This window comes from Cyprinodon variegatus, unplaced genomic scaffold (assembly GCF_000732505.1).
Source record: "Cyprinodon variegatus isolate N-32 unplaced genomic scaffold, C_variegatus-1.0 Scaffold2, whole genome shotgun sequence".
NCBI classification, from domain to species: Eukaryota; Metazoa; Chordata; class Actinopteri; order Cyprinodontiformes; family Cyprinodontidae; genus Cyprinodon; species Cyprinodon variegatus.
In genome coordinates, this window is record NW_015150455.1 from 1,179,301 (window position 1) to 1,192,855 (window position 13,555).

Consider the following 13,555-nt stretch of genomic DNA (forward strand, 5'->3'; position numbering starts at 1 on the left):
TACTACCACAAGTATAATGTTGAGGTATGCCCAGAAAAAAGCGTTTATAGCCCCGGCCTGTATTAGAGACCGGCCATTATTTACCTCCTCTGACAGTGAGACCGGCCAATGTTAGAGACCCGGCCGCTATTGGAATAACGGCCAATATTAGAGAATTTACGGTATATATATAAAACTGTAACTGGAGTGTGTAACAAAAGTATTTTCCCTCTGGAATTATTAAGTATTTCTGATTCTGAAAAAACAAGGAATTATTAAAAGCATTCAGGTAAAAAAAAAAGGGTGCATTTCAGTACATCTTTAATCATTTTACAAGAAAAAAGAGGTGGAGAACAAAAACTATATTGAGGTTCTAGTAATAGTAGCATACTTTGCGTTTATTTTTATCAATAGTAATTAAAAAAATATGTTTTAAAATTTCTAAACTGGGGTTTTTAATAAAATGATAGAAAGTGTCTTTAGGTAAAAACATGCCTGATGAGTCTTGCCATCTTCGTCCTCAGTCAGGTCAATTTTACTGCACGAAGACTGAGGGAAAAAAAGAAAATCGTTTTCAGCAACTTTATGTTCACCGTAAAATGTATTTGTTCAGTTGAAAAAAGTTGTGTTAATTACATGCTGTACACTTGGTGTGCTTGCACTCCTTCTCAAATGTCTCCCCTTAGCAGCAAGTGCTTCCTTCACAGTCACAGCCTGCAGAGAAACACCAGGACAGATCTATCTGTAGTGAATAGTTTCAGGTGGACAGGAACACAAATATATAGAATTACACTTTAAATGTGCCTTAACTTTCTCAGACAAATATTTTGCTAAGATCTAATAACCAAGATCTTGCCATCTTATAGCAGAGATCTTGTAATGTCTAAATATTGCTGAAAAGCCAATCATTTAACTTTATTATTTTGGTTACAGTTAGACAGGTTATATGAGGTTAGGCAGAAGAGAAAATATCTGAACATTGCGCCACTTTGTCATTCCATTCTTTTGTTCTGTGGTCATTTCTTTGCTGATTACAAAAGGAATTTCCACTGTTAACACATCAATCCAGGTCCTTCTGGAGGATGTTTCAAACCCACTGTTGGCTGAGTATTTTCCTATAGTCTGCTAAGAGGCCATTGTAACCAGATGTGGTTCCATGACTCGAATTGATAAAATCTACCAGCAGAAAGGTAACATTTTAATTTGACTAGAGGTCATTAGCCATTAATTTTCATACGTCTTAAAGAAACAAACAGGAGTAGAACCACAGTAATTGGAAGCAGTTTGTAGAATAACATTTACAAATAACACTAAATATATGTTGTTTTTCATATAACAGTACTAAGTAACAAAGCCAGAATTAAGGAGTTTACAATCTAGTTAATACGTTTTAGCAACTGCAGTCAGGCTAAAGCAGTTTAGACTAATATGACCCTAACCAACTAGACATTATTAGTGGAGCAGTATAGGAGTCTAATAAAGAATATAATACATTAAAGTATCTGGCCTTCACACAAAAATCTAAATAAAATTCATATTTTGTGTAAATTTCAAAACTTTTCTGCTGAGAAAAAAGTAAACCTAAAAAAGAAGGGTTCTTTGTTGAGAGGTGGAGAAAGAAGCACTATTTCAGCCAGCTGATCAGCAGTGTGCAGCAGCAGGAGGGGCAAAAATCTGTATTTCTATGCGTTATACAGCCAATGACCAAACCAAATCTGTGGCTACATTACAAAGACTTTAAACCAATGCTTACTAGATACCAGAGGTGTCAAGTAACAAAGTACAAATACTTCGTTACTGTACTTAAGTACACTTTTTAGGTATCTATACTTTACTCCATTACTTATTTTTCTTCCTACTCCTGACTTCTACTTATTACATTTTCACACAAGTATCTGTACTTTCTATTCTCTACATTTTTAAAACAAACGTTACTCGTTACTCTTGGCTTCGGTTTAATGTCTCTAAATATTTATTTCCCTTCATGTGCTCCATCCAATGCAGATCATTGGCTCCATCCACATCTAGTGAAAACTACTGTAATTGGATGAGTCATTTAACGCATCACTCACTGGTTAGCTAAAGGAAATCATCAGAAGGAAGCAGGTGTTCTTCAAACTGCAAACGTGAATTGTCTATGCCATGTTACAATGTGGGATTCAGAAAAAGATGTTGAAATGTTTGAAAGGTTGGACACAGGCGAGAGCGTGTCGTATTTTTTAATGGTTACTTTATACTTTTATACTTTAAGTAGTTTTTGGAGCACATACTTTCTCACTTTTACTTGAGTAAAGAGGTCAAGTTGATACTTCAACTTTTACCAGAGTGTTTTTAAACTGCGGTACCTATACTTCTACTTAAGTAACAAATGTGCGTACTTTTGACACCACTGCTAGATGCACAGCAGTGAGTTAGCTCAAACCTGCTTTCAGCTGGTTGGACTTGTGTTCATTTTGTCAGATACCTGTCTTAGCCTCTCCAAACTCAAAATATTCTCCACTTCCAGCACCCCTCTGGTGTATTTCTCAATGTATGTTTCTCCATCCTGAGTTTCTTCGCTGTCCCCTCTAGCAGCCATTAGAGCTAAGGTCTCCCTCTCCTCTGGCTCTTCTGATGCCTGGAAAGACAGATGAGAAAAAACTGATAAAGATAAAAAAAAAAACCTAAGCCCTAACCTTTAAAATACGTTGATGAATCTGTTTTTAAGATATTTGTATAAAATGAACTGTACCTTTGGTACGTTGGAAACAATCTCATAAATCACACCACATGAGTAGAGCGTGTTCTTTAGAGACATCCTCCTTTTGAGGCTCTGAGTGAAACTCTGGGGGGGAAAGAAAAAAAAAAGCGTAAAGAACGGCACGTTGCTCTAAGCCTCTAAGTTCCCCTCCCATCCATTCCAGCACTAACCTGCTTGTTGTAGATGTTGACCGCAATCCTCTTGCGGACGACCAGTTCCATGGAGGCCGGATGGCTGAGTTGCACGGTGGCTTTAATGATCAGGTAGATGCGCTCGTTGGGGGACGTGACTCGGTTGAGGTGCACAGAGTCGTGAATGGACGAGTCCCAGGAGCAAACAGCCAGGACCTGGCGGATTACAGGGGCTGCGTCATTCATGCAACTTCACAGTCATTTACAGAGACAGAAGCTGTAAAAATAACCTTTCCTCCATCTCTACCAAGGGCACAGAGGCTTAGTTACAGAACTATATTACCCTGATTTGAGCCAGCAGAGGGCAGTACAGTCTTTGCTCACCTCCTCATGGCTGTGCCTGATGATCGGCAGATAGAAAAACTGGCTGCCATGCTCTTTGGGCAGGATAGAGTTAACACCAGCAGTGTGTGGCCCGGTCTGCTGCTCATTAACTGTCAGATTATCCGCTGGAAGCATAAAAAAAGCTGTTTGAATTTCGAAAGCCAAAGAGGATATTGTGAATCAAGTGTTATATTTGGCCTCACTGACCATTTAAATCAAGGAAGAGGACAGGAATGTGAGCCTCCATCCCTGCAGGTGGGGTCCTATATCCAGATTAATATAGTTAATGGTTGGAAAAGTCAAAGGGTAATAGCGTATAAGTGTTTGTTTTTGCCCTCTCACCAGTCTGCAGGAGCTCCAGGGATGCCACTGCCTGCTGCAGGCACCAGCACCGCGTTCCTCTCCTCAGTCAGGCCAACCCACTGCTCCACCAGCCGTGCTTCCCTCTCCATATCCTCCTCTGACTTTTCTACAAACAAAAACAAAACAACCAAATCATAAACAGTCTCAATCAAAGCAGCACTGATTGCTTCCCTTCATGTCCCCAAACTTACCATGTTTGTTGATGATTTTCTTGATTTGCTCATCAAGATACTCCCTGCGTTTGATCAACGCCTCTGACCAGCGCTCTCTCACGCAGTTCAGATCTTCCTCCTGGAACCAGACAGAGACCAGAATCAATTCCACTTGGCTAAATGGAGCAGATGGAGCCCAGGGTGTGGTGGATGTTTGCAGGTCTCAGTTTTATAGTATATTAGAAGCTACCTTTGTTTTTATTAAAAAACTGAGAACTAAGAGATATGTTTTCTAAAACCTGGTTGTTAGGATTAAAAGCCTATAAAGGTATGGGGTTTCTAAAAGCTTCACACATCTAGAAACTGAAATTCTTGCTTCATTTTAAACTTAAGCTTTAAAATAAAGCTCAAGTTCAGTCAGATTGGAGGGAGAGTGCCTGTTGATGACTGACTGATTTAGGATTGGCTTTAGGTTCAGAGTTTAGGCCATTCCAACACATGAACATACTTTAAACTAAAGAAACACAACAAAGCTCTGGTTCTATGTTTAGGGTTGCTCTTTAGCTTTAAGGTGAACATTCAGCCCTGTCTTTTGCCCTTAGTAATCATTCTTAAGATTCTTTTGCATTTAGCTCCTTCCATCTTTCCAGTAACCCTGACAGGTTTCTAGTAGGATGATACCACCATGGCCATGATTCACAAACTATAGATATCTGCTTCTGTATCTCACAATGCTTTCCTTGCCTGTCTGTTTAGTTTAGGTTGGAGGTCGTGTTGTGGTGGTTTTGCAGTTCACACTCTTACTAATTCAATATAATGGATTGCACATCTGTTTTTTGTTTGTTTTTTAGATTTGTACTGCTAAAAAATTTGGAAAACCTTACATGATTCTCTTCAGCTTTTTAAATACACCATTTGCTGGTCTACTGCACAAAATCTTACACGGAGGTTGGTGGTTTCTATGTGTAAAACACATTTATAAATACGTTTGCAAGGTCTTGTTCATTATAAATATGCCTAAAACTCCTTTCATACATCCAGTAGCTCACAAACATCAGTCACACGTATGCATGCAGCCTCCTGCTTCAACTAGTACCCATTGCAATCTCTGATTATAAGCCACATCAGTCTGCCATTGTCATGAAACCACGGAGTAGACAGCAGAGAGCAGATTCCCCACTGCAACAATTTCCTTACTCAAAAGAACTCAAAGCAAATGAAGTTACGCCTCACTGGCACACTTTCACCATGCAATGCTCAGTAAATCATGCGGCCATGCAATGCCCTTGCTTGTAAGTAAGGGTTGTTATTGGAGCTATTCAGTGGTGACATGCAATAAGTAGCATAGCTGTGCACATCCTGAATGGGAAGGGAAAGCGAGGGAGGGACGAGAACCTGGCAGACAAGCCAGCTCAGCCGCGGGTGGGGATGTTTTTCACATCAACAACTGCTGGTGCAATGGATAATTACAGCATCAGAAATCGTCCACATGTGTGCGGATGTTGTTTAATAAAGCGTGTTTCTTTAGTCAACGGAGGCTCTTGTCTCACAAACACATGATAAGTTGGTTTCCTTCATGCTGCAAATGGAACTACAGGGTGGAGAGCAGCAGCTGGAGGAGACATTGAGGGTACCTGATAACTATCCATGTCTTCTTCCTCCTCTTTCTGGCAAAGGGAGAGGACACTCTGTCAAAGGTGAGAAAACCAGAACAAGCTCTGGAAATAAAACTCAAAGCAACTAGTAGCTCTAATTATTCTTTTTACAGGAGAAGCAGGTATATATATATATTTTTTTTATTTTTTTTTTTACAACAGAATGGTTCACATAATATGACTAAAAAAGAAATGAGAAAGTTTCTGTTCAGTTTCTGGATCAACAGCATCAACATCAGAATCTGTTAAAACATTGAAAGATCTTATTCCTATTTTTTAAATGATCCAAAACTAAAAGTTTCTATCCTGTTTGATCTATAAATAAATAAACAAATCTCTAATTTCATGGAGTTTTTCTTCGGTGCATTTAAAAAACAAAAACATCAGATAAGTTAAACATTTATCCCATCAGAAATCTGAGGGGATTTTGTATATTTTCCTCTTTTTTTTTTGCTATATTCCTTTAAATAATATAACTGACAAATCAGACCTGTAAAATAAAAAAAAATAAGAAATAAAAAGTTACTTGCCTGAAACATCATCTTTGAACAATACCTAATACAATCTTTATTTTACATCTCATAAGGGCAAGGCTGGTCAAAGCCTCAATGGGGTCCTATTCAAAATTTTATTTAGGGATCCTCTAATGCTGCCAATAATACCTGTTGTTGCAGTCAACATATTTACATATAAATCATTATACATGCAAAAAAAATAAATAATCAAACAAGTATTTTTTTCTTTCTCTCCCAATTGGCCTTGGGTCCTATGGTGTCACCTATACCCCTTTCTCACTGGCCAAAAGAACCTGTTTAAACCCGGGAACAATCAGCTTTTAGTGGCAGTGGGAACAGCCCACTGAAACTTGTTGGTCAACGGACTCTGCAAAATTGGTTAAAATTGCCTTCAGATGGCTCAGGTCCGATCGGCATAAAGTGGGAATCAGACCAAGTCCGACCCGCTCATTTGCGTGACACTATTGAGCGCAACGAATGCCAGTCAGTCCGATCTAAAAAGACGAAAACAACTCTGCTAATATTCGATAAATATGTTGCAGCAATGCTAAGAGAGATTCAGACAGACAAAACAACAAAACAATAAAGAACACTGACTATGCCAATGAAAATGAACATCATCTATAAACTCCACTAGTTCTGCATGAAAAGCCAAGAATATGTAATCTATTATGAACAAAGAAAAGAATGTTTAATAGGAAAATATTTCCTTTGCTGTGGAGAAACTGTTTTATAACTCATACCTACATAAACTTAAAATGTCAAAATTTGCAAGTGAAAAATATTAGATGTTGCTCATAAATATGCTTTATATCAGCGGTCCCCAACCACCGGTCCGTGGGTCATTTGGTACCGGGCCGCACAGAAAAAGTATATATATATATAATTTATCGACGATCAGAGTCTGAGTGATGTTTTATTTTGAAAAATATTTAAAAAAATTGCGGCATTCTCTCCCAATTACATCAGTCGGTGCATCTGTGCCTCTTGACACAGGTTAATTCAGTTCAAGACTCGTCCTCTCTATAACATCCTATCTTTGTGAAGCAGGATTTTCTGCGGTTACAGCGACCAAAACAAAGCTACGGAGCAGACTGGACATCAGGAGCACACTTGGTCTGTCATTTTATCCGATTTCGCCTAGATGGGACCGGATTGTTGTTGTTTTTGGTACATATTTGAAAGTAGGGTCATAAACAGAATGAAGTGACTGAGCTGTAATTTCAAGCTCAAAAAAACATCTTAAAACTACTTTTTCTCTCCACTTATCAAGGAGCATAAACAAAGACACTCTCTCGATCATATCTGCCAATGTACACAGAGACCGATGATGCGCATCAGAGGCATGTGAACACACTTTGCTTGATTTTTCCGTGCCAAAACCTGCTTGTGTGAGGTGTTCTTGTCATTTGGCTAGATACAACGCACTGTAAAACCAAAACTGTTATAACCAAATTTTTTATGGTCATGTGTGAGGTCCCTTATTTTTAGAAAATCCCCTTCAATTTTAAAATCTTCCCGTGTGAACCAGCCTTAGAGCAGAAAGAAAAGTAATAGCACCATATGACTAATCCTGGTATTTATCGTATCGATGTCTACTGCTAAATAAATTCCCGCTCTGTTTTTAGCACAAGAAAAAGATTGACATCACTACTCAACACTGATAAGTGGATCTACTGATCTTTAAATAAACAAAAACATTACATTAGTTTAGCCTAGAGGTTAAACTAGTATAAGATATCAATAAAACAAGGAAATTATGGGAAATTAAAAAATTGAGTAAAAAACTAATTAGAAAACACTAAAAAATATATAAACAAAAATTGCTAGATGTTTTCCTTTCATAACAGTATAAAAATAAATAATATATTTATATTTTAATGCCCAAATAGGAGGAAAATAATGACAAAAACAGAACGAAAAAAAAGAAATAAAAAGAAGCTAAGTGGGGTTTCGTTAATTTCTTATCACGTAAAATTATGTTACAAACCTCACATTAACGATTTTCTACAGTTTTTTCTTTTTTTTTTTTATAAATATTTTTTTTCTTTTTTTTACCAAGAGTGAAAAGCCTCTTAAAAGACAGAAAAAGCCAGTAAATCGAAAGCGTTAAAAGAAAATCCATATGAAATTTATACAGAAAGCCAACAGAACATCTGAGCAGCTTGACCGTGATAAATAAACCCATGGCTGATTCAGCATGATATTGCATGCAGGCCATTGATGTCAAGACTATATGGTCCCACACCCACAGGCTGTGCAGGTATGTATTTTTTTCCACATACCTGGTAGCTGTCCAGCGGTCTCTGGAGTTTCGTGGAGCGAGCCGTCACACAGCCAATCGACACGGACAGCACAGCCTCCACCAGCAGAGGCAGCGTGCCCGAGTTCTGAACCGGCTTCACACACACCTGGAGCCTCCTGGAATGGCCCTGCTCACACAGACATGTTGGACATTTTCTGTCATTCAGTCGGTCTAAGATCAATTCAGACAGCCTTGCTTGTTTTCCTCTGACCTGTCTGAGCTGGAAGATGCCTCCTGTGCTGACATCCTTCACAGGTTGCAGCTCCACAGATGCGTACTCCCCCTGCTCATTCAGCTCCTGAATGGAAACCCAGAGCTCGATCCTGCGAGACACTTCGCTCCACCTTTTAACAAGCCGCAGCAGCAGGGATTAAGTGAGGTGTAAAGTTTCAGCATTGGGGTTTAATTCAGAAGTCAAGAGGCCCGTTGTACCTGTCCCGGAGTGTCTGGGTTTTGGCCTCCATAGCATCTAACTCCCAGAGCGCACGTCCGTTCCCTGCACAGCGGTGGCCCCACACTTCTATTGCCAAAGCACCATCCGATATAAACTCTAAAAACTCATCTGTCACATTTACAACATAGTCCTGGACAAATTGGAAAGCAAAAAGCAAAAACCTTAGTTTAAACTTTAATGGAAAAACATTTATTCTTGTACCAGCGTAAGGATTTATTCCATACTTTGCAGTGATCAAACTGGACAGTGAACTGAGAATCTGGGCTTCGAGGGGAAGGAGTGTCTGGGCTGACCATGGGAGGAGCCACAGTGGGCTCACCATGCTCCCAGAAGGTGTATTGACAGAAGACAAAGTTGGAAAGATTCAGCGGGAGTCCGGTTGCTTCCTTGATCCTCACCTGCGGCAGGAAAACAGGCAGAATGGAGATCATGCAAGCGGAAAATCCCAGAAAAGGATGTCCCCAATGAAAAGGCAGATAACAGCAGCTGTGTTGGGATGTGGACGGGATGCTTTACCCTACAGGTGAGCCTCTTGGCCATGTGGACAATCTCCCCGTTGGTGTCCATGACCTCATAGCAGCTGCTTTCACTGGAGTTCTCAGACGAGTCGTCTCCACCGGAGAGGCGCTCCGGCACTGATCCGCTCACCCGCATCAGATCCACATGCAACCTGCCTGCTACCTGAACACATAAAAAAGAGGGATAATGGCAGAAGATTTATTTTCATAACAAAGCTGCAAAATTATCATCACTGAATATCACATCCAAATGCAATGGAAGTATTCCCACCCCTTTGACTTCCCACTTTTTGTCACTGAAAGATGGAATCCTTCATATCAGACTCAACAACGACCCATGATTAAGGGAAAAATACATTTGTAATTTATGTATTTGTATGTAGCAGCAATTACAGCAACAGGTCTTTTTAATCTTACATCTGTGCAAGCTTTGCACACTTTGAAAAAACCCAAACCGATCCATGACAATTAATTTCTACTTACATAATGCATATCCTAAAGCTGCATGGTTATATTATATTTACCTCGCCCTGTTGGCTGATGATGGGAACAGCATATTGTAGCTTGGCATCATGGAAAAGGCACTCTAGAAAAATATTGGCCACACCGATCAGGTTGTGGTTCTCTTGGCCATCGTAGAAGGAATCACTGTGTTTTCTGTTGGATTTGTTGAACTGGAAAGAGTAAAAAGAAATTATTCTTCTGCATTTCATTTGGGTTAATGTCCATCTGTTTTCTCCGGACACTGTTTGTCACCTGCTCGTCTCTGCCTTCCTTCCAGTCTCTGTAATGGTCTCTCATGTCCACCAGCTTGTTCTCCAGCTTCTCAATGGTCCAGACTTGGGTCCCCTTTCCTTTCCTACGTACTTGGATGGCTGGCTCACTAACAATTGCGCCACGCTATATCAAAATAGATTTAAAACAGTTCAGATCTTACTTGCAACCTTTGCAGAAAAGGGGAGGAGTCATTTTAAGAAGGGGGGGTTCAGAGGTCTTACCTTGCGGTTGGCACTGAGATTGGCTGCAGGAATCTGAAGTGTGACCTGATAGTCGGTGAGTTTGTTCATCTCCTCGGCCAAAAAGTTGGCTTCCCGCACCAAAGTGTTGGCCTTGACGACCTGCTCCCTGAGTCGAGACAGGCTCTGACGGAAAAGCTCATCCCTGTCTCATCAAAGCAGACATCCAGACACATTTAGGGCAGAGACAATCATTCAAAGACAAGTTATCATGTAATTACAATTCCTCAAGAAGCAAAGATGACTTTAAAAACATTGACATTTGGTTCCTTTAAAACATTATCTCTATTAACATGAAAACCATTATTGTTTCATAAGTAAAAAAAAAATGTAATTTAAGAACACTATGTAAGAAAAGAAACTTTATGGAGTTCATTTTGATTAATTAATCACGTTTTTTTCTTAGTAACTCATTAATTTGCTCATTTTTTATTAATTTCCTTTCAGACAGAGCAGCATCGCAGATTCAAACACTCCACTCCTCTAGGCCAGTATTACAATGAATCCTAGTTTTCCAGAAGCAACCAAATTTGAAGACCTTTGGCTGATAGTATGACATGAATTTAAAATATGATGTTGCTCATTCACGCTAACACTGGCCATGAGGGTCCTTGTTTACATAAAAGGTGCAGTAGACATGCAACCAGGCCAGGTTTAGGATGCAAAGTACCGGTAGGTAAACTCTCTAAAGTGACTGTTGACAGGTTGATGTACAGATTATTCCTGATTTAATAGTGCAAATAATTGACCCATAAACCTTTGTTTTTTATTTTGTTTCCAAAATATTCTCCAACAAAAATATGATTAAGCAAGAGTAATTTTGGGAAAAAAGTAGTTAACTGAATTTTTTAGATAATTATAACCCAAATGAAACTCAGGCTTAGACTTAGCCCCTCACACCCAATAAAATTCCACCCCAATAGCAGTGGTAAGAGCAAAATAACCAAGAGCGTATCAACCATATAAACGTTCACCTGAAAACAATCACTGGCCTTGCTATCAGCATTCCAAATTTATTTACTTTTTATGAATGTTGAAAGGCGATGTTTCTATGCCATGTGTTTATCTGTTTTGTTTAGTTTTTTTTTTTCTTGGTCTACAGAGGTTGAACAATAGCCCACCTAGTGGTGAAACTTCCTTTTAGTCTGCACCAACACCCAAAAGCTTGACCAACATTCACCCTCATTATAATTCTTTCTTTGGTTCACTTAAATCTAAGAAATGTAACACAGAGAGCTCCATCTCTCCTTAATTCTACCTACTATTCCTGTTGGTGCCAAATCATTTCGTGTTGATGAAGGCAATGTAACCAGAAGCAAATATTTCTATATTTTAGACACTTAAAAATGTATAAAACAGTTATTTATATATTATAATTTTTTCCTGTAAAATAAAAACTATTATTCTTGAAGAATGAATCGTTCTGATGAAAAAGTCGAAGTTCTTGTGTAAAACTGATATTCAGATAAGCTGCTATGCCCCTTAGACACCACAAGGAGGCAGAGCTGCAGACCATGCAGCTCTGCACCTCCAGCACCCATCTCTTTGAGTCAAAGCTTTGCTCACAAGTCCTGTTGATATCTCTGTCAGGACTGCGTAGGAGAACATGAAGGAGGCATGAATGGTTTTGTGGACTCCACTCACCGCTCCTCTGTCCACAGTCTCAGCTTGCCTTGGGGTGTGTGTGTCGGGTAAGCGAGGCGCTCGCTGCTGTTTCGGTGGTACTGCTGCGTTTTTTCTGGAGACAGCTGTTGCCGTAGCGACTCCAGTTCCCGTTCATACATGAGCCTCTGCTCCTCCAGAGCTGTCTGCTTCTCCTCCAGGTACTGCTTCTCAAGCACCTGGACCACATTCTGCATTGGGTCTACAAAAGTGGATAAAAGAACAAACAAAAACATAGATTATGTGCATCAATTATACGGTGTAACAAAAGGCTTTTTTTTCTTGGAATTTGCAAATGAATAAATGAAAAAAGTGTCAGCCAAGTGGAAAATAAAGTGTAATGGAAGCAAACGTTCCTGCATTTACATAAGGACTTTCAAACTGTCATACCATTGTTTCCAAGAGTCTTCATTATAACTTCCATCTGGGCAAACTCATAATTGTAGTCCTGTTCGGAGGAGGCCTCGCTGGCTGTTTCCACATCTGCCTCAACAAAGCTCTCTCTGGGTGAAGCTCTCTCCAGCTCCTTCAAACGATCACGCCGCTTTCGTTTAGGCAAATTGATTCTGAAATTCAAAAGAAGACCTAATTAGTCCTTTTTCCCCTTCAAACTTTGGACAAAGATAACCAGTAGACAGTTTATCAAGAAATGTGTCAACAACCTTTTTTTATGCTTTCAAGTCCAGTTTTCTGGCCTCATTTCAGGCCTGAGACTGAACTCGCAACAGCTGGAAATGTTTCGGCACTGCTGCACCTAAATAGTTTACTGTTTCCAGTGCTGCATTCAGCACAGTTGATTAATACATCCTGATTACAGATGGTGAAAAGTAGGTGGGACCGGCTGGTACAATGCTGACCGGGACTTCTTTTGTCATTACAAATTAAGGCAAAGATTTTATGGGAAACCCCTCTAAACTCCTTATAATAGCAGTGCAGATGATACACAACATTTCCTACACAGTGTGTCCCAAATGTCTTGCAGTTGCTGGGTCAGAATTTTCTCCAGTTTAATGCAAAAAAAGACAGAAGTCATTGTATTTTGTCACAGAAATGTGAAGCTGTAAATCAGAACACAATTAAACTCTTTGAGGCAAATGTTCAGAAAGCATAGAAAAAAATATTTGTGTCCATGTAAATGTAGCTTTTTTCATTAGATCATACGGTCAGGTTGGCTCAAGTCATTGAATTAACAAGATTCAACTCTCCTGGATGAGCATGTGGCGACAGTAAGCATTGGTTTGTAATTAGTTGTTAACTCTACAGCAATCCCATACACTGAGCAGCGACAGTGGAGAGAAAAAAGACACCCCCAGCAGAACCAGGCTCGTTGAGAGCTTCTCTCTGCTGAGGCCCACTGGGGTTCAATGAGACAAAAGCAGACATTAGAAAGAGCATAGAAAAACAGATCCATTAATACTTTGTGTTAGAAAAGGTCATTTATTCATAGTAAAACATAAGGTCCTTGGGTATGCATAGGAGAAAACAGGACTAAGCACTGAGAAACAGGCCAAAATCTATGATCCATAACAGAATTTGTAGATGGCAGCAGCCCAGCTGATGTTTTAATCCAGAATGGTCTCACAGCCAAAGAATCAGGCCAGATGAAGTTTGAAGTTTAGGTTATTTTCTTTATTTTCAGGACGTTGGATCACTTAAAAAATAAAAAAATAATATATATATA

General features: G+C 39.4%; 1 protein-coding gene across 5 annotated transcripts in view; it reads right to left on the minus strand.

Annotated features, from left to right (window-relative positions):
* LOC107081851 (kinesin-like protein KIF13A) overlaps window positions 1–13,555 on the minus strand; it is a 54,852-nt gene that overhangs the window by 7,821 nt on the left and 33,476 nt on the right. For 3 of the 5 annotated variants that reach the window (XM_015370209.1, XM_015370182.1, XM_015370218.1), the window contains 20 exons: window positions 12,265–12,440; window positions 11,857–12,076; window positions 10,195–10,357; window positions 9,953–10,096; window positions 9,721–9,870; window positions 9,195–9,359; window positions 8,903–9,076; window positions 8,657–8,808; window positions 8,436–8,568; window positions 8,205–8,351; window positions 5,384–5,437; window positions 3,789–3,888; window positions 3,577–3,703; window positions 3,442–3,497; window positions 3,235–3,359; window positions 2,890–3,066; window positions 2,711–2,803; window positions 2,444–2,596; window positions 616–693; window positions 475–528 (listed from right to left, as the gene is read on the minus strand). In XM_015370209.1, the coding sequence (XP_015225695.1) occupies window positions 475–528; window positions 616–693; window positions 2,444–2,596; window positions 2,711–2,803; window positions 2,890–3,066; window positions 3,235–3,359; window positions 3,442–3,497; window positions 3,577–3,703; window positions 3,789–3,888; window positions 5,384–5,437; window positions 8,205–8,351; window positions 8,436–8,568; window positions 8,657–8,808; window positions 8,903–9,076; window positions 9,195–9,359; window positions 9,721–9,870; window positions 9,953–10,096; window positions 10,195–10,357; window positions 11,857–12,076; window positions 12,265–12,440 (2,641 nt within the window). The remainder of the gene's footprint in view (window positions 1–474; window positions 529–615; window positions 694–2,443; window positions 2,597–2,710; window positions 2,804–2,889; window positions 3,067–3,234; window positions 3,360–3,441; window positions 3,498–3,576; window positions 3,704–3,788; window positions 3,889–5,383; window positions 5,438–8,204; window positions 8,352–8,435; window positions 8,569–8,656; window positions 8,809–8,902; window positions 9,077–9,194; window positions 9,360–9,720; window positions 9,871–9,952; window positions 10,097–10,194; window positions 10,358–11,856; window positions 12,077–12,264; window positions 12,441–13,555) is intronic. The other 2 variants (XM_015370191.1, XM_015370200.1) reach the window with 2 other exon arrangements.